Genomic DNA, 19,525 nt, shown 5'->3' with positions numbered 1-19,525 from the left:
GATATTCTGGATGGTTGCAATACAGATCTAAGAGAAGTTACAGCTAAAAAGAAAGTATTTGACACAACACTAGTAATAACATGTTCTGCATAAGATATAAATCAATTCCTTGTGGGAGTACATGTTTTAATTCCTCATATTTAACTACTGAAAGAAACAGAAACTACCTTAGAATGTAGCTTAGTAATAACATCTGAATCACAAGGAAAGGATATGAGAAGCTTTCACGAAGAGGGGGAGTCCACATCACACGAGTACTCTGAAAATAAGAATTGTGTTTATTTACTCTATGTTCCAATTCTTCAATTTTTCTTCTTATTCCAAGCAATGAATTTGCAAGTAAAATTAATGATAGCAATATTAAAATTATGGATAGATCCACCAACAATACATATATTCAAAGACTCTAAGAATAAAGAAAACATTGGAAGAATAAATACACTAAATACATTAATATTTCTTATATTCTGGACACTCCAATCTCCTTCCCTACCTTCCCTTGCACCTCTCTCTGAGGTTACTTTTCTGACCTCAGAAATAGCCAGTGTGCTTCTTTCTCTGTTGGCAGTGAGGGGCAGGGAACTGGAGATCCAAGCCCCAGCTTCAAGTTTGGAACATTACTTCTGAATTCAGAGCTGGAAATCCAAATCACCATATGGCCCTCCAGATAATGTCTAGGAATTGTTTCATGTCCAAACCAACTCAAATTCCGCTTTACAGAATTATCTAACTGAAAAAGTCCATAACGGGTTGTTTTAGTTTTCAAGAAGGAAATACTTAGCACTTAGTCCCCAAACCCAATGCTTTACACTTACATAATGTGTGGAAAGTTTCTTTCTCTTTTAGTTTATTTCTAACGGTGAGTTTCAAAAATCAAAACAAATGCACTATCCAAGCACAACGGGTATTTCTAGGCTTGGAATAACCTTAAGACTTGGAACAGTACAAAAATATAAGGTCACTCCAAAACAGTTCAGTAAGTTAGCATGAATGCTGGGTGATTATTAGGGTGGGGGAAAGAATCCATATGGGGAAAGAAATGTAAACAGAATATTCTAGAAAAGGATCCTGAATAGAAATACACTGCACTGAAATTTTCTTGAAGGTCCCATTTGCTTAAATTAGTCAAGAACAGAATGACAAAACTGATTAACAGTTATATTTTTAGTGTACCAGTTAGCAAGCTATATTTTAGTTCTTTATTTTTAGCTCATAGAAAACTGCTCAGCACATCCTAACCATAGTTTTTGACAGCAAGTTCCACAAAATTTAGTGGGATTTACTTCCAAGTAAATAAGTACAGAATTAGGTGCACATTATGTGAACTTTCTATATGCAAGAAGCTGTGTAAGTAAAGGAAGTACTTACCAACAACCTAGGACATGCCCACCATCTACCATGTTAAAGGTGGTATCTCATGTTTAAACCACAAGATTTTACCTTGAAGGTTATGAAGAATATCAGTTTGAAAAGCAAATGATGTGATTTCATATTCAACAACAGATTTTAAATTCTGGGAGACCTACCTCACCATGGTTGAAAAAGAAGCATGCTACTGTAAGTAGCCCACCAAATATGTTACCACTGTAAGAAGAAGAAACATAATAGCTCTTACAATACTTATATGTAACAACTTCTTTTGCAAATGTTATCCACAAAATAGAAATATTGTTTACTCTATAAGAGAGAGAAGTTTACATAAACCATCCAAATGCCATATATATAAAACAGTAGATTTTTTAATGAGATTGCTGTATCAGCCCTCATATCTCAAGATTCTGATTTTAAAAGCCACATCAGTACAAAGCAAGACAACTCTCATTCACGAAGTAATAGTGGATGAGGCAGCTTATGTGGCACAATAATTCATAGCTTGCAACAGTAATTCCAAGACCTAGGTGGATGAACAGGAAGGAATTGTGTCCCAGTTATGTTCACAGAAGTACTAGGTCCAGCATCAGGGTAGACATGAGGGTTGCTGTGGTCTATAGGAAATCTCTCTCTCTCTTTTAAGGCTCCTGTACATCTGATCACTGGTTTACAGACTCTACATCTTGGAGCCAGGACAGATAAGGGATTCCTGTTGGTGTACCACTCACACCCACTACTCAACAGACTCCCTATATGAGCTGACAGAGGTGGTCTCAGTTGCAATGCTGATGTTCCCCAAGCACTCCTAGATGTTAATGTCTATACTGAGGGCAATCTATCTGCAGCCGCTCCGTTATAACCATGGGACTGTCCCAGCATGTCATTAACCCAATACATTTAGCAGTGCATGCACTAGATTTGATTTGGGGGGGGGGGGGGGACGACTGGGCACAGGGATAATGATCTGAGGGTGGAGGACTTTTAATGGACCTTTTTGCCATGGTTGGATCACTACCTGTTGAGATTTAGAGTAGCAGTAGTTTCCTCTCTGTAAAGGTGGGGCTTATTTAAGAAGAACAGAAAGTAAAGAAATAAATCAGGAGATGACTTTGAGCCCTGATATGTGTCAATAAGGGGCAGTGAGGACAGTAAAGAAACAATACCTCACTTTCAATATGTAACAAATTTGGTTTGGGGGTGGAGGTCAGCTGGATTTCTTCTACTCAGCTGCCCAAACTCCTGCCCACTTTCTCTCTATTCCAAGTCTACCTCACAACAAGCATTTGCAAGGGCATCCTATAAGAAGTGAGTCCAAGTCCACAAAGCCACTTGTGCATTGTGGAGTTCAAGTACATAGCACAAAGGAGTCCAATAGATTCCTGAGTGTTCATGAACCTGATTTCATGTGGCTAACTTCCTGGACAAGACCAAGTGTGGGAAAGAAGTCCAGTGAGCACAAGAAACAAATTCACAGGGTAGCATCCAAAAGTCAAGTGAGCATACATCTATTTGTGCAGTATAGATTTCCTACCCACTCTTCCCTACTGTGACCCGTTGAAGTTTCCTCCAAAAAGCTTCTCCCAAATTACAAGACTTCTTTTAAAAAATGACTTGTCTACTAGGAAAATCTAGGAGCAGTAAAAAGAGCAGATCTTTGATCAGTACATCCAATTCCTCTCACTAATTTTGCAACAAGGTCCGAGATTTAACAGAAGACCTGGGCTTTTATTTCAGATAAAAATATACATTTTTTTCAGGACAAGAAAAACCAACCTTTTCATTTACTTTATTATTGGGCCATTTACATCAGTATCTCTGTCACCAGTGATTTGGCCAGGAACTGTTAATTGACAAAAATATTTTTCCCTAGGGCAATTTATACCCACAAAGCTCAAGAAACACAAAGTGTATATAGGCGCCTATGCATTTTGGCATGACTCTGTATGAAGTGAACTTTGCAGACTATCGTAACTTTTTTACAACTTTTAATCTTGTCCTTTACTCAGTGGAACAGAGAGCCTAAGTTTCAACAGATATATACTGGAAGTAAACATATTTCCCCATCTCTACATATACCCAATGAATAGTTGACAGCATTCTATAGAGATGTTACTATAGAAGCTGAATCTGTTTCTGGAAGTCACAGTAGATGGGAAGAGAATGCAACTTGAGAAGAAAGAGATAATTGTGTGGGTTCTCAATGATTGGGGCAGAACAGTAAACTGATCGTTGGTGGTTCTGATCTTGGGCTAATCTAGATTTCTCTTAGGGACTGTAACCCATCTAGGCTCCAACTCTCATTCTTAAAAGGACAGAAGGCTGAGCATGTCTGACTAGATTCAGAAAGGGAAAGGTGGAGCTTTTACCTCCATTTGATACTTTCTAAAACCACTTAGAAAGTATGGACCACCTTCTAGTCCATAGAAGGTGCTAAATACTGTGCTTGCTTACTTCACCCTCCACAGAGTCCCATGAGATTATATGTATAAGAATGCTGTTCTTGCTGTAGGTTCTTCCTAAACTAAACTTGCTTAGAAACCATATCTGTGTAAAGTTAATCAAAAATTGGTTGTTCTTTTTAATGCATTTATTCAATACTTGAATTACAATTTTGGAACTAATTAAACATTTTTGCTAATTGTCTTTCATACATACTAAACCATTTGCCCATCCTATCAGTTTTTAAGAGAAGTTTAAAGGAATCTTACTTTCTATTCTATTCCATTCTATTCAGTATAGCATAGGTCTGAATTCCATATATTTCGTTCAGATAGAATATGCTAGTGGCAGTTATTCTGAGTAAGCTATATGCAGGATGCTTCCTATTCTGTTTTCCTTTCTAACAAAGGTAGGAGTGTATGACTGTAAAAAATTTAGTATTTTATTATAAGAAATGCAAAAAAGGGTGCATTAAAGACTTCAACAGGATTTAACACTTATGTAGCTGTGGGCCTCTGTCTACATGAAGATGCCAACAGTCATAAACATATACATGTATTTATTACATTTCTGTGCTGCCTAATAGAAGCCCTCTGGATAGTTTATAACAGTTATTGATAATATGCAGTCTTTTGAGCTTTTCTCTTTTTGAAACAATATCTTTCTGGCAGTCTAGGACTGTCTCAGAACAAAATTATCTGCAGTAGAGAAAAACTTGATTTTTAAATTTAAATCAACAATTATGTCAAAAGGTATCCAATCGCTTTTAACCAATTGCTTTTCAAACACTGCCATCTAGGGGATTACTAGGTTTAAAAGAAAAAGAGCTCTAACATGCTCATTTCAGAATTAAATGTGTTAATACTGTGGAGTAAGAGTGCATGTTTTTAAAGCAAACTCATTAAGGTTATAAATGCCAACTGAGCTATTTTCATTTCATATACCTATATTACAATGGCCCTTAATTACCCCAGAATTTCTACCATCTTTGAACCTCTATTTTAGACATCTAACTAGTTAAACAAGAAGAAATTAAACCAACTAGTATGGTAGGTGAATCCTTAGCTTTGGAACAATCCTTTCATGAATATAATTACTGATAGTCTCAAACTTAATAAAAAGAATAAATTCCACAAATTCCTCCAGATATTTTTTGCCAAAAGACTCACTTAGAAGCCACTGAATTAAATTATCAATGTGGCTTACACTAAGCAAAAACTACTGTGAAAAGGGCACAGACAGGGTTAGGGTACAGTCCAATACCAGCTAAGACAGAAAGAAGTATTTTTGCTGTCTAAACATCCACAAGATTGAACCTTTCAACTGCCATGATGCGAAAAGAATAGATTTCATTTTAGGTTATTTCTGATGCTCAGAATATTGCTTCCACACATGTATTTCTGAAGTGGAACAGTTCCCCTTTGTTCCTTTTTATATGGTTCTTCCTGCTGAATCAATGATTTTTGCATCATTATTTTAAATACAATCTTCACACTATATTATCTCAACCAACTCTGAAAATATAGCAGTCAGTGTAATGGCAGCACGATGCTCCCATGTAGCTAAATCATATAGGCCATGGTTGATGCTGAAGCAATTCAAAGTGATTGCAATTTTATGCCCCCATTCTGACCAAGCAAACCATTATTTTCCCTTATCTATACATACAAACAAACCCTAAATACCAAAAGGAGATGCATTTTTCACAGCTCACAAAAGCCTCCCTCCACAGACTAGCTCATATCTGTAGCTGTAAAATACTTGATTAGCAATGCCAACAAAGCATTAGAAGATCTACAGAGCAAGTGGTTCACTCCCTACTTCACTGTCGTTCAATCAACATCTTTTATGAAAATATATATTTAAATTGCTTAAAGATACAGGGGTACCTCACTTCACGAACGCCTCTGTTCACGACTAAATCAGGTCATGAACAGAAATTTTGGCAAAATTTTGCCTCCATTCACGAACTCCGCATCAGGTGATGACCAGGATCGCCCGATGGAACATGAACAGGATTGTAGCCATCTTCCCCATACATATGCTCCAAACAATAACCTCCCCACCCACCACGAGGGGGAGCCATGAGGGCCCACTCACCTTAGTCGAGGCCTTCCTGGCTCCTCGCTGCCACCCTGCTTCTCAGCTGGAGGAAGGTCCCCTCTCAGGTGCTCGCCCGGCTCCAGGAGGAGGAGCAGGAGGCCAGAGAGGAGAGAGGGCCATGAGGAAGGATGTAAGGGTTGCTTTCCGTGGGCTGAAGTGAGGGGAGGCAAGGGACAGGGCCGCGGCCGGCTGAGTAGGGTGTCTCACGCCTCTCCCCGCCATGGGGGGGAAGAAGCACGGCAGCTACTCAGCAGCGGTGGCTTGCCCTGAGAAGGCTGCCTCGGCCCGTCCGCCCCCAGGGACATGGCTCATATTTTTGTGGTTTTAAAAAAATCTATTTATTTATTTAAAACTTTTATATGCCATACTTTATGTATAACATAAAGTTATGGTGCAGAACGGATTAACCTTATTTACATTGAACCTTATGAGGAAATCTGACTTGGTTTGCAACCAATTTGGGTCGCAACGAGAGTCATGGAATGGATTAAGTTCATGAATCAAGGTACCACTGTACTGTCATCCTTAAGACACCTTTTCAAGTTAGCCCTTTAAAATATGTAGTTTAATGTTCTTAAGTTTTAATAGTTTCTCATTATGGTTTAATTATTTCAAATTGTTATACACTGCCTTGATGGCTTTTTAACAGATAAGGCAACATATGAATGCTAACAGATAAAACTCTTGGTAATTGCTATCCCCTTTTCAATGGTCACATTCTTGAAAATTCAGATGCAGTAGTGGCCTGAAATGGTACAAGCAAACATTTTTACAACTAGTTGATGTCATGGAAAAAAATACATTCCCTTAACTTAGCACCTTGTGTAGCAGGAAACTTTGTTGAGCTGAGCACTACTATTCCAGTCTGCTTGTTCTTTGCTGACTTCCTTAACTAATGAGAATACATGAAAATCTACTAAACATTGGCTGGGATCCAGGGAGACTAATATGAGGAGATGAAGTTCCAAAGAGGGAGGGGGAAGATCAGTGTCTGGTTTGTATTACTGCAGTAGCTTCTCATGCCCTCTGATGGATCTGCTCCACAGGGCTCCCAGCCTTGGGAGATGGTGCAGGGGCTTGCTGCCAATAATAGAATGGTATGTAAAGGATGCTTCCTGGCCCACAACTACTGCATTTTGTCTTCTCCAACCATAATCCAAAAGAGCTACTAAGAAGAAGCATGCACATAGATGGTGTTTTCTTCAGAAGTTTCCTTTGCAAGTAGCTTTTAATTTTAAATTTTAAACTGAAATGCGGATGGTGGAAACTAATGAATTCACAACTCTTCAGTATTTCGCACTGTTATTCGTGGTCCCCAAAATAACAGTGTTCCCCATTCTACATATTAAGGACCATTAAGGGAAAGTTGAGAAATTAACATCTAATTGAATAACAACAGAGCTAGCAACCAATAGACATATTTTCATTTCATTAAAATGTGTTTAGAAATAGGAAAAAAGGATTTATTTAGAAAATTCAAATATCACCACTATGCTTAGCCAACAGAATAAATGTCCAACAATACTCTAAAATCCTGTATCAAAGCTGACAGCAGTTTAGAAACCATGGAAACACATTTCCACGCTCTCAAACTGCAAGTAAAAGATTTCCAAAAGTGCTTATTTTAAATGTTGAAGTCTACAGGGTACAATCCTTAAATCCAGGTAACTACAAACTACTCATTGCTCTAGGAATTCTAGCGTAGCATGTGAAAACCTTAAAACATACTAAATAATTTTTTAAACAGCTAATAATTTCAAAATGCAATTCTGTACTATACAAAATGTAAAAAAATTGTCAGTTTATATACTTGGTGATAAAAATACCAGAAAACAAATTGAAACAAGTAGTCTGCACAGTTCTAAGGAAGTCCATTTGTATAGGTCTCTTGACTGAATCCTGAGGTAAAAATTGTACAACATAAAATTCAACTATTTTGATATTTATATGTAAAGTGAGAATTCTAATTGTGATCAAGGATGTGATTCCTGGGAAAAAAAATATTTTTACTCACAGGCCTTTGGCCTATAAAAATGTTAGGATAGGATGGGCTTGAATAAGGAGTGTTCAAGTGTTCTTAACATACCAATTGCTAAAAAAAAAAGATGTACCGTATTTTTCGCTCTATAAGACGCGCCTGACCATAAAACGCACCTAGTTTTTAGAGGAGGAAAACAAGGAAAAAAATATTCTGAATCAAATGGGCACATAATCACAGGCACATTCCCCATCACTTCCCCATGGGCTGCACATCTGACAGACTTACTGCACACAAACATTCGCTCTATAAGATGCACAGACATTTCCCCTTACTTTTGAGGGGGGGAAATGTGCATCTTATAGAGCAAAAAATACGGTATACAGAACCTGGAAACATGCATGACTACATTATAGAAATTTGAAATGTTTTCAGCACTTATTTATTTAGAACATTTCTATGCCACCCCATTCGCAAAAAGCCTCAGGGTGGCTTACAAAACAAATAAATGGTTTTGTTTACCGAGTGGTTTACCGAGCTTCCATCTCTCTCACGGGACTTCCTGTTCCTTCGAGACCAGGGCTAGAGTGTCTCTACTTGGTGTTGGGCGACCGAGACAGATTGGGACCGAGACAGATTGGGGATTCTGTTGGTGTACTGTGCACCCTTCTGCCCAACAGTCTCCCTGCCTGAGCTGACGGAGACCGTCTTGGACCTGGTGCTGAGGACCCCCAGGATGCTGGTCCTGGGGGACTTCAATCTCCATGCCGAGACTGGTCTGACCGGGGTGGCTCAGGACTTCATGGCCTCCATGGTGGCCATGGGGCTGTCTCAACATGTCACTGGCCCGACCCATGAACGTGGACACACTCTGGACCTGGTTTTCTCAACGGGGCAGGAAGAGGGTGGTCTGAGAGTGAGGAATTTATGCTTGACTCCCCTGTCACAGTCAGATCACTTCCTGGTGAGGTTTGTGCTCAAGAGCGACTTCTCCCTCCGTAAGGGTGCGGACCCGATTGTGTGGATCCGCCCCCGGAGCCGGATGGATCTGGAAGGATTCCTGAAGGCCCTGGGGGAGTTTCGGGCTGACAAGACGGGTGCTCCTGTCGAGGCTCTGGTCGAACTGTGGAACGGGGAGATGACCAGGGCTGTAGACACGATCGCTCCTAAGCGTCCTCTCCCACCGGGCGGAGCCCGCTCTTCCCCTTGATATACTCCTGAATTGAGGGCGATGAAGCAGGTTGGGAGACAGCTAGAGCGTAGGTGGAGGAAATCACGTGATGAATCTGACCGAACACACTTGAGAGCCCACTATCGGGCCTATGCTGTGGCGGTGAGGGCGGCAAAAAAGAGATTTTTTTCCGCTTCCATTGCCTCCTCACAATGCCGTCCGGTGGAGCTCTTTCGAGTGGTGCAAGGCCTGGTTCGTCCAGGTCTGAAGGAAGAACTGGTTCCACCCTCAAAGGCCCGCTGTGACGACTTTGCCAGGCATTTCAGGGAGAAAATCGCTCAGATTCGTCACGAGCTGGATTCCACTATTGATTCAGAGGTTTTAAGGGAGACGCCAACGCCGCCGTCTGGTCCAGAATTATTGAATGAATTTCAGTTATTGCGGCCCGATGATGTGGACAAGGTGCTTGGACGAGTACGTCCCACCACTTGCCTATTGGACCCTTGCCCATCTTGGTTAATAAATAATTCCAAGCACGGGATTGGGACCTGGATCTTGGAAGTGGTTAACGCTTCTCTGAGGGAGGGTCGGGTGCCTGCCCCTTTAAAGGAGGCGGTAGTCCAGCCGGTCCTGAAGAAGGCGTCACTGGATCCAGAGATGGCCACTAATTATAGACCAGTGGCCAACATCCCGTTTCTGGGCAAGGTGTTAGAGCGGGTGGTGGCGGGACAACTCCAAGCACTCTTGGATGAAACTGATTATCTGGACCCATTTCAGTCCGACTTCAGACCCGGGTACGGTACTGAATCTGCCTTGGTCGCCCTGTATGATGACTTGTGCAGGGAGATGGACAGGGGGAGTGCGTCCCTGTTGGTTCTCCTGGACCTCTCAGTGGCTTTTGATACCATCAACCATGGTATCCTTCTGGATAGGCTTGTGGGATTGGGGGTCGGAGGCACTGCTTTGCAGTGGTTCCACTCCTATCTCAATGGCCGGTCTCAGAAGGTGGTGCTGGGGGACTATGGCTCTGCGCCATGGCAGCTTTGCCATGGAGTACCGCAGGGGTCCATTTTGTCCCCTTTGCTGTTCAACATCTACATGAAACCGCTGGGAGAGGTCATCAGGAGGTGTGGGCTGCGGAACCATCAGTACGCTGATGATACCCAGCTCTACCTCTCGTTTTCCACCAATCCAGGTGAGGCAGTGGCTGTACTGAACCGGTGCCTGGCCAAGGTAATGGGCTGGATGAGGGCCAATAAACTAAAGCTCAATCCAGACAAGACAGAGGTCCTGTCGGTTGGCGGATCGGGCTTCGGAGAGGGTGAACTGAACCTTGTCCTGAATGGGGTTGCACTCCCTCTTAGGGACAAGGTCTGCAGCCTGGGAGTGCTCCTCGACCCGGAGCTTTCACTGGAAGCTCAGGTGACAGCAGTGGCGAGGAGCGCTTTCCTCCAGCTTCGGCTGATTCATCAGCTGCGCCCCTACCTGGAGTACGACTGCCTCGCAACAGTGACACATGCGCTGGTGAGTTCCCGTCTGGACTTCTGTAACGCGCTCTACGTGGGGCTACCCTTGAAGACAGTCTGGACACTTCAATTGGTTCAAAATAGAGCTGCCAGGCTGCTGACGGGGACTGGGCGTTATGTTCACATGACTCCAGTTCTCCGTCAGCTTCACTGGCTTCCCACTGAAGTCCGGGCCCAATTCAAGGTGTTGGTGATGACCTATAAAGCCCTAAACGGCTTGGGTCCTGGTTACCTGAAGGAGCGCTTACATCCATATATGCCCAGCCGCCCCCCCAAGATCAGTGGGAGAGGCCCTTCTCCGGGAACCCTCCGTGAAAGAAATCAGGAGGGTGGGTACTCGGAGGAGGGCTTTCTCTGCGGTGGCGCCTAAGATATGGAATGCGCTCCCCAGAGAGGTTATTTGTTTTTTGGCACCAGGCAAAGAGCTTTTTATTTAAGCGGCATTTTAAATGTTAATATTATTGAATTTTATCTGGCCAGGGTGGCTTATTTTATATTGTATTTTTGTATTTTTAAGCTAATGTTTATATTTTTTAATTTAAGATTATAATTATTTTAATTTATTGTTGTAAGCTGCCCCGTGGCTTTGGCGAATGGGGCGGCATGAAAATGTTTTAATAAATAAATAATAAATAAAAAAAATAAACAATCATACAAATAACCTTAAAAATCTGGAGACATCTCGGCATAAATTTAAAACCAATAAATAAATACAGTTTACAATTAACAATTAAAATAACTTTTAAATAAAAAGGTCTTGGCCTGGCACCGAAAAACAAATAACGACGGCGCCAGGCAGACCTCTGTGAAAAGCGCATTCCATAACTTAGGCACCACCGCAGAGAAGGCCCTCCTCCGGGTACTCACCCTCCTAATATCTTTCATGGAGGGTTCCTGGAGAAGGGCCTCTGCCACCGATCTCAAGGGGCGGGAGGGCATATATGGACGCAAGCGCTCCTTTAGATAACCAGGACCCAAGCTGTTGAGGGCTTTATAGGTGATAACCAACACCTTGAATGGGAAGCCAGTTTCTCAAACTTTCTTCAGCTTCTCAAACTTTCAGATAAGTCTGAAATTTTTCAGTCAATTACAAACCATTATACAATTACAACAAGAAGAGAATTGTTCATTATTTTTAAACTTCAAAAGTTATAGACTAGATGTTGCTTTAGATACACACAAAGTGGAAGCTGCTAATTTTTACTCCTTACCCCTACTCAGGGAATATGCAAACTTCCAATGGATGCCTTTTCTTTACAGAAGCAAAATGAAAGATAGCAGCTATTGCCTCCAAGCACATAAGTCTTCAGAATCAGAAATCAGTTAAAACCCCTTTAAAGAGATAGCCTTGATTTTAGATCCTATAAAAATAAAACCATTTTTAGCTATAGAATTAGCTTCATTTAAATTCAACTCCTTGAGAAAGACTTGATATATAGCAGTCATGTATTAGTATCCTAACTCACAATTCAAAAAGCAAAAGGATGAAGAACTGCCTCAAAGCTGACATAGCTCTTCAAAGCACACGTTCATTTTGAGATCAATGTTCTTATGACTGACTCTGAGAGTTATGCCAAATAAAAAAGGTACCCTTCCCACATAACTATGTATATGAAATCAAAGAGTACTTAATACATTGCAGAATAACTACCTGCAATGCACTACTCTGTAGCTACAAGCATGTTAACTATTATATGCAAGCAGGATTTTCCCGCATTACAATCTATATTTACAAACTGCAAATGAATTAAATTTGACAGTAGGGTGCTCTGTAGCTACCATAGATGTCTTTAGATTTCTTTTTAAATACTGGGGGGGGGGGGTGGCGGCAATGATCACAACAGCTGCATGCAGACCATGTGATGCCCACCCTTGATCTACATGGATGTTGACCTCATAGTTCTTATAAAATGAGCAATTCTATGGAGAACTTCTATAGTAAGAGAAGTGGCTCACAAGTAAATGACTATTTTAAATAAGAAATGCCAGAAGTGGTCCAAACTTGAGGGTAAAAAAAATTGATATCTGAAGTGGGGAATATTGCCTTATCAGTGAGATCCAGAAATGCATTTAGAAGCACAAGAAGAATTCAAGAAATATTCAACAATGCTACAAAAGATTCCACACTCATCCTATTATTATTATTCTGTTATACAGAAAGATTTCTTCAGTTTGTTTTACAAACAATGAAAAGGTCATTTCACACTTAAAAATAAAAACACTTCCATTTTAGTCTGATAAAAAGGGAGAAAGCTGGTTCTTTAAGTGAACTGGAAGGCAAAAAGCAAAAACAAAACAAAAGCATAAGCACAAGCATACAAATAATTACAACTAATATCTTAGTGTTCAATTAAACTGAAGGTCAAATAAGTATATTATCATCAGATATAGTAATAATGTGAAAACTCTGAATTGAACCTGAGGATTTAAAAATTGACAGAAACAGTCAGGATGTTTTAAACCATTAAGATTAAAGCATAGGAAATTCCCTACCCACTGGGAGCAATAGAAAGTTTTATAAGCTCACCTGATGGAGGTAAGGGGAGTACCCTCTCACCTTCTTGATTGGACAGCATGCAAGTGGGCAAGCTGTGTGGGATACAACAGATCTACCATTATACTCCCCCAAACCCAACTGGGATTGTTTTGGCAGAGAAGGAACTGAGCTGCCAGATTTTTTTTTAAGAATTATTTACAATCATATGTTCTAACTGTAAACTGTCACACTGGTGTCCAGAGATAATTTGAACCGTGTAAAAATGCACAATGCCTTTTTAGCAGTGTGCAGTATATATTTAAGAATTCAAAGGCCAATAGCAAGTATCAACTTATCAAACTAAAATTTTCCTTTTGTGCATCTTACCTTAGGTATGTGCCATATAGGAAAAACACTGACACCATTAATCCATTCAGAAGAAATATCATAGCCACATAAAAAGAAGCAGGATCTCCCAGTCCTATCAAATAGCAATGGATATTCAAATAATGTTTTTATGCTACATTTTTATCATATGTACCTTGCATTATACAACCTTGCATCCCTCAAATTCAATATTTGTTTAGTATATTTTATATCTCTTTTCAGGCTACCTCCCAATACTGTTGTCATCAAAACAGTAAGCATTAACATACATATATTATAAAACAATAAAGAAAAGCTACAGAGGAAAAACACTTTTTCTTCTCCCCTCAAAGAAAGATGGTCCTTACACAGATTTTTAATGAAAACTGAGGGAAAGGGGAGGGTTCTTCAGAGAGGGCATCAAGAATTAAATAGTAGGCCCCTCACAAGTCTCTTCTATTGTAGAAGTGGTGAAATAGGAACCCTGAAAATGTATTTGGTTGATCAAGAATTATACTGATCACCAAGTAAGTGATAGATTTCTTATGCCATTTTCCTGTATAAGACAATGTTCAGTCTTATAACAAATGGCTGAGCTGAAAACAAATAAAAGTGTATATTAAGGTCATGGTGCTAGAAACTCTTTCCCATTGTATTCCTTAACATGAGGTATTTGTCAATTGCCTTATTATGTGACAATTTTCATGACTACAATAAAAGGACATAAAGAGCATGTAACCTGAGGAAAGCTACACATAATGCATGCCTAATCTGTTGAAAACAAATCTATATCAGACTACAATTTGTTATTTTCAGTTAGAAGATTGTAAGTTACTATCTTGTTATAACATGGAAAAGGCAAGACAGAAGGAAAACAGATTGTGATCCAAATGTATTTCTTGTTCCAATGAACTGAATGTGTGCATATGCTGTGGTTAATGGGAAGCAGTCACTGCGAAGGCAGGCTGGATTTGCTACCAACCCAACTGCACTGTGGTTAAATGTAAGAAGCAAGAAGAAAGCCTGTGCCATTGCAAAACATATAACAACCTGACAAGGAACAGGCCTCTCTCCTTGAACTCTCAATCAAGTTTTGAGAGAGAGTACTTGTTACTCTGAGTTGAATGTGGGAGGTGAAAAGAGAGGCCAGCACTTCACCAGATTACCCATATGCAAGCACATACCTGCACTCCAACTGTTGCAGGACAAAAGAGAAGGAAAAGTGACTTAAATACAGGCATATGGCGGGACTCTGGAGTAATAATACAGGGCTCTTCCCCTGCTCCCTGCCATGAAACCCCCAATCCACTACTGCTTATGGCTGCAGCAGGTATGAGGAATAAGCATGATTTGCATAAACCCCATCTTAGGTGATATAAAAGCACATTGTGGTTTTATGATTTCACGTTTCCAAAGAAACAGAAAACAGAATATTAAAGAAGGCCTTTGCTTCTACGATTTGTCTACAGCTCTTAAGAGATGTATGCTCGTCCTGCAATAGGCTTGCTGTAAGTGGGTATATTTAGCCTTAAGAGGAGAAGGTTGACAGGAAATATCATAGCACTTTTCAAGTACCTAAAAGGATTGTCACAGAGAAGATGAATCTTGGATATTGTCAATCGTCCAAGGCTGCAGGACAAGAAATAATGGGCTTAAGTTACAGGAAGGTGGATTTTGGATGCACATCAGGAAAAAACTGTGTTAAAGTTGGACAAAGTCAGACAATGGAAACAACTGCTTAGAGAGGTGCTGGCTCTCCATCACTACAGCTATTCAAGGAAAGACTGAACAGCCAACTATCAGGAATGCTTTAAAAGGGACTCATGCGCTGTGCAAGGGGCTGGACTTGATGGCCTGAATAGTCCCTTCCAACTCTATGATTTTTCTTATTTATTTTCTATACCTCCCAACAGTCAAAGTTCTCTGGACGGTTCACAACATTCTATGATTTTCAAATGAACACTGACATTTTTTTAATATGTGAAATTCAGTAAATCATGAACTGATTACAAGCTGAAGTCTAATTCATTTTCTTATTAATTTATCAGAATTAATTTATAAGAAGACTTTAGAAACCTTTCATTGACATTTCATATTTCTGTCTTAAGCAACATCCAAAATGAAATAGCAGCAACACTTGCCTTCACAGCTTTCAACAGGGCTGAGACCTTCTCCCCTATTCACACTCCAACATTTCTGTGTCTGAATACCAAAGGCATTCATTGTCCCTGTGTATATGCGGTACCAACTGGCTAACACAACCTGTGCAGAAAATAGGATTATAATGTCGAAAGATGAACTTGCCTAAGTTTATATCAATGATGAAAGAAAAGCCTCAACTAGCTATTCATTAGGTTTTCCCCTAAGATACTTCATTTTAACTTTTACAGTACACTTTCTTAGATAAGGTAACTCAAGACCTATTTAGTACATGCTATAAAACAGACACATACTCTACTACAGGCTTTATTTTGATAAAGGGCCAAACTAAATGTTGCACCAAAAGCACAATCTTATGCATGTTTAGACAGAAAAATGTCCTACAATTCCCATCATGAGTGACTGGGGAACCCAGGAAGTTACAGGCCTTTCTTTTCTGTCTAAATGTGCATAGGATTGTAACCTAAATGCACAGCTGGTACTAAAATGGCCAAGGCACATTTATCTCCCACTCATTAATACTGCAGAAGAATGTTACCATGTACTGATATCAAACTGTTTTGATCTATCCTTTGCTGGCTGCTAACGTCAGGACCATGAAAACATATAATGTGTAGATAAAGAAAAAATATACTAGATATTACCTAGAGGTAGAATTAATACATGCATGCTAACAGCTTTTGTATTTGCCATAAGTTAAATGGAATGGTTAGGTTGACCAGAACTAATCAAACAACAAAAGCAGGCTCCCTTAATATAAAGTAGTTATACACAAAATCAAACCTCATGATTTTCCCAATGACATTTTGTATTTGTTGCTAGTCGTGATATTGTAACAAGCACTGATTTAGGTTCAGACGAAATTAAAAGCAGTGTCATGATCAACTTTTCATAGAGTTCAGCCAGACATAAGTGGATCTAACTTAGCCTGAATTCACCCCATACAATACATTTTTAAAGTCAATTTTAATGGGTCTGGCTAGGGGAAAGGGGGGTGGGTATAAACACCCAACTATAGTTCAAAGCATCCAAGCAAATGATGTGTCCTAATCTTCCTAACAAATATACTGATAAGAAAAATACCACATAAACTTAAGCAGAGCATTATTTATTGACCAAAAGGGGAGGAAACACATAAAGTGAAAATGGAAGATGTAATGAAATGGTTGCAATTCAAATGTAATTTACTATCTCAAATCAACAGGCACAATCTATTTGTGCATTTGCTTTTCAACATAGTCTAGTTACATGTACATGTACTATATTTGTTTTGATACCTTTGGCACTTTACCCCTTAGCCAAGTATTTCCAATAACAACACTAATGATAATCTCAAGCTAAGCGTGTATGGCTTCTCCTTTAAGTCATTTGCATTGAACAAAAGTTTTTCCAGTATTTTCTCTGTCAACATATGATTCTAAAAAATCCAGAAGTTGTGCAATGGATAGCAGTTAAATATGACATAAAACCAATAAGGTTGGAAGAGCAGCAAGGACAAGTATTTGTTAACGGAGCCCTTCAGACAAGATGAATTAATGATGCATACACTAGCTATATTTGTCCACTAAAATTTTAATACCACTGAAAGTTTGCTTCCAGTCATGTTTTCTGAAGTGGTATTTCTTATTTGTGGAAGTATTACATCTAACCCTTAGGCTATTGACTAATGTATCACCTTCTAAACCAGTCTTCTCCAATGAAGTGTCCTTCAGAGGTTTTTGACCAACTCCAGTGACCCAAGTCATCATGGCCAACAGGCAGGTATGATGGGAGTTATTGTCTCAGACAGGAACCCTAGGCTGGGGAAGGCTGTTCTAAACAATTATTTGGAAATCCTTTTAATCTCATTTTTAATGAAATAATTATTTCTTGATCTAATTCTGAATAGTATTATTAGATTCACATGAGAGCTTCAGCTATTGGGCAGTATAGAAATGCAAGTAACATTGGAATGAAGCCTAAGACAAAAGAAGCACTATGTAAGAAGTAACTTACCTCTGGGTAGAGATTAAACCTTTTCAGCGTATTGATTACAAGTGGATACTCAGTCAGCTTATCATTCATAATCATCCAGACTCCACTATAAAAGGATGGTGCCTCAATGATGGTCTTAAAATAGGAATAATAAAGACCCTAAAGAGTATAGATTTAGATGAAATTAATCAGAAAGGATCTCTCACAATTATTTTCTAAAGCAACAGAGGTATAGATATTTTTATAGATATCAATATATGTCCCACTGAACTTAACCTTTTTAAGACTATACATAACTGCTCCAATTGAGCAAAACAGAGCACTGGAATCATTGTATGATAGGGAAGTGAACATTCTTAACTGGCTTATGGCACTCGTGTGCAGTGCTGGATTGAAGTCCTTAACTGACAATCAAAGACAAATTAAATGATGCTGATGATTTATTTCATTTCAATACCACCCCATAGCCAAAGTTCCCTTGGTGGTTTAAGACAGTGTATAAAATACAATTTAATACAAATACCATAAAAACAAAACAACATTAAAATTAATTTAAAATAGATAAAAAACAGACAGTAAAAAAGGACTCTGTAACAGAAAAAAAATCACCTTGGTAATCCCCTCAGGCCCCTGGGTGACCAACTAGATCTTTAAAGGTCTCTACATCAAAAGACTGTTTTGACCTGTGCCAAAAAGAAGGCAAGTTTGGAGCCAGGTAGGCCATAGCAGGTGGTTTTTCCAAAGATGGGGGCTCAACACAAAGAAGGCCCTCCCCTTGTTGCCACCCTCCAAGAGGTTGAGCATAGTGTTTGAGCAGACAGCAATTGGAAGAGGTGCTTTGACAGTATTGTGGGCCCAAGCCATGTAAAGCTTTATAGGTTAAAGTCAACACCTTGAATTGGGTCTGAAAGCATACGGGCAGCCAATGCAGCACACCACCTTTTCCCTCCTTCTCAAACAAATACAACCACAAGGAGCATCCCCCTGCCCCACTGCACACACATAAAGTGTTCTTTCTAATTGCTTCCAATTTCTAGTTTAGAATGCAAGATTAAGCGACTCCCATCACTTTGGCATAGAATGTGCCTCATATGAAAATCTAGCACACACATGAAAATTGACTGAGTTGACTAGTTTTATATTTCAGAAACATAACTGCCAAATCTACCCAACCGTTATCATCAAAAAAGTTTAATATTTCAAAACAGCTAAATTAACATGTATTTATCTTAATAGTTATATACTGCCCCATTCCCACAGATTCAACATTTAATTTTAATTTAATTTAAATCCACTAAGATCCATGCTTAGTCATACTTAGCTTTACAACAGGCTTCAGGAACCTCCAGACCATGGAAATGACCCATCTGACCTAGCAGCTTTTCTACCTGGCCCCATCTACCATGCAAGGAAAAGCTCTTACCAATCAGCAGATGATCAGATATACGGCTCTCTTTCACAACATCTGGCAGGGGAAAGTACTTATCTCTGATCAGCTGTGTCACAGAGGAGAGAGGGCCAGGAGAGAAAGCTGCTGAGATATGAACTTTCCCATACACTAGATTATTGTCTGAGGCCCTTCCCCAAGTCCCTGCTCTTTGGAGGTTCACAGTATGGTAATATGGGAGGTTCGTTTCAGTGTTACCCTCTGCCACCCTAACTGTGGAATGCTCTCCCCACTGAATTTACCTTGTGTCATCATCTTCTCACCTCCAGGCTAAGGTACTCTCAGACATCTAATTGTATATGATAAAGCTATATTTTATCAGGCCCAATTATTTTATTGTAACCATCTTTAGCTGTTTAACAGTTATTTAAAAATTATTTTTTTGAAAAAAAATCTGTATTTTAAGACTGTTATACTATTTATTTTGTACTGCAACTGTTCAGATTGCTTTGGCCATTGGGTGATACAGACAGAAAATGAATAAATGAAATGATTCAGTCCTGCTTGCTTCCAA

The 19,525-nt window shown here is 39.6% G+C and overlaps 1 protein-coding gene across 3 annotated transcripts in view; it reads right to left on the bottom strand.

Annotated features, from left to right (window-relative positions):
* The window catches only part of DPY19L1 (dpy-19 like C-mannosyltransferase 1), a 57,644-nt gene that overhangs the window by 32,132 nt on the left and 5,987 nt on the right, over positions 1–19,525 (bottom strand). For all 3 annotated transcript variants that reach the window (XM_044454610.1, XM_044454618.1, XM_044454602.1), the window contains exons 5-9: positions 17,586–17,723; positions 15,572–15,692; positions 13,452–13,545; positions 1,527–1,584; positions 168–259 (exon numbers count right to left, since the gene is read on the bottom strand). In XM_044454610.1, coding sequence (XP_044310545.1) covers positions 168–259; positions 1,527–1,584; positions 13,452–13,545; positions 15,572–15,692; positions 17,586–17,723 — 503 coding nt within the window. The remainder of the gene's footprint in view (positions 1–167; positions 260–1,526; positions 1,585–13,451; positions 13,546–15,571; positions 15,693–17,585; positions 17,724–19,525) is intronic.

Source organism: Varanus komodoensis, unplaced genomic scaffold, assembly GCF_004798865.1.
Source record: "Varanus komodoensis strain SLA01 unplaced genomic scaffold, ASM479886v1 scaffold10, whole genome shotgun sequence".
NCBI classification, from domain to species: Eukaryota; Metazoa; Chordata; class Lepidosauria; order Squamata; family Varanidae; genus Varanus; species Varanus komodoensis.
This window is presented reverse-complemented; position numbering and strand designations above follow the sequence as displayed.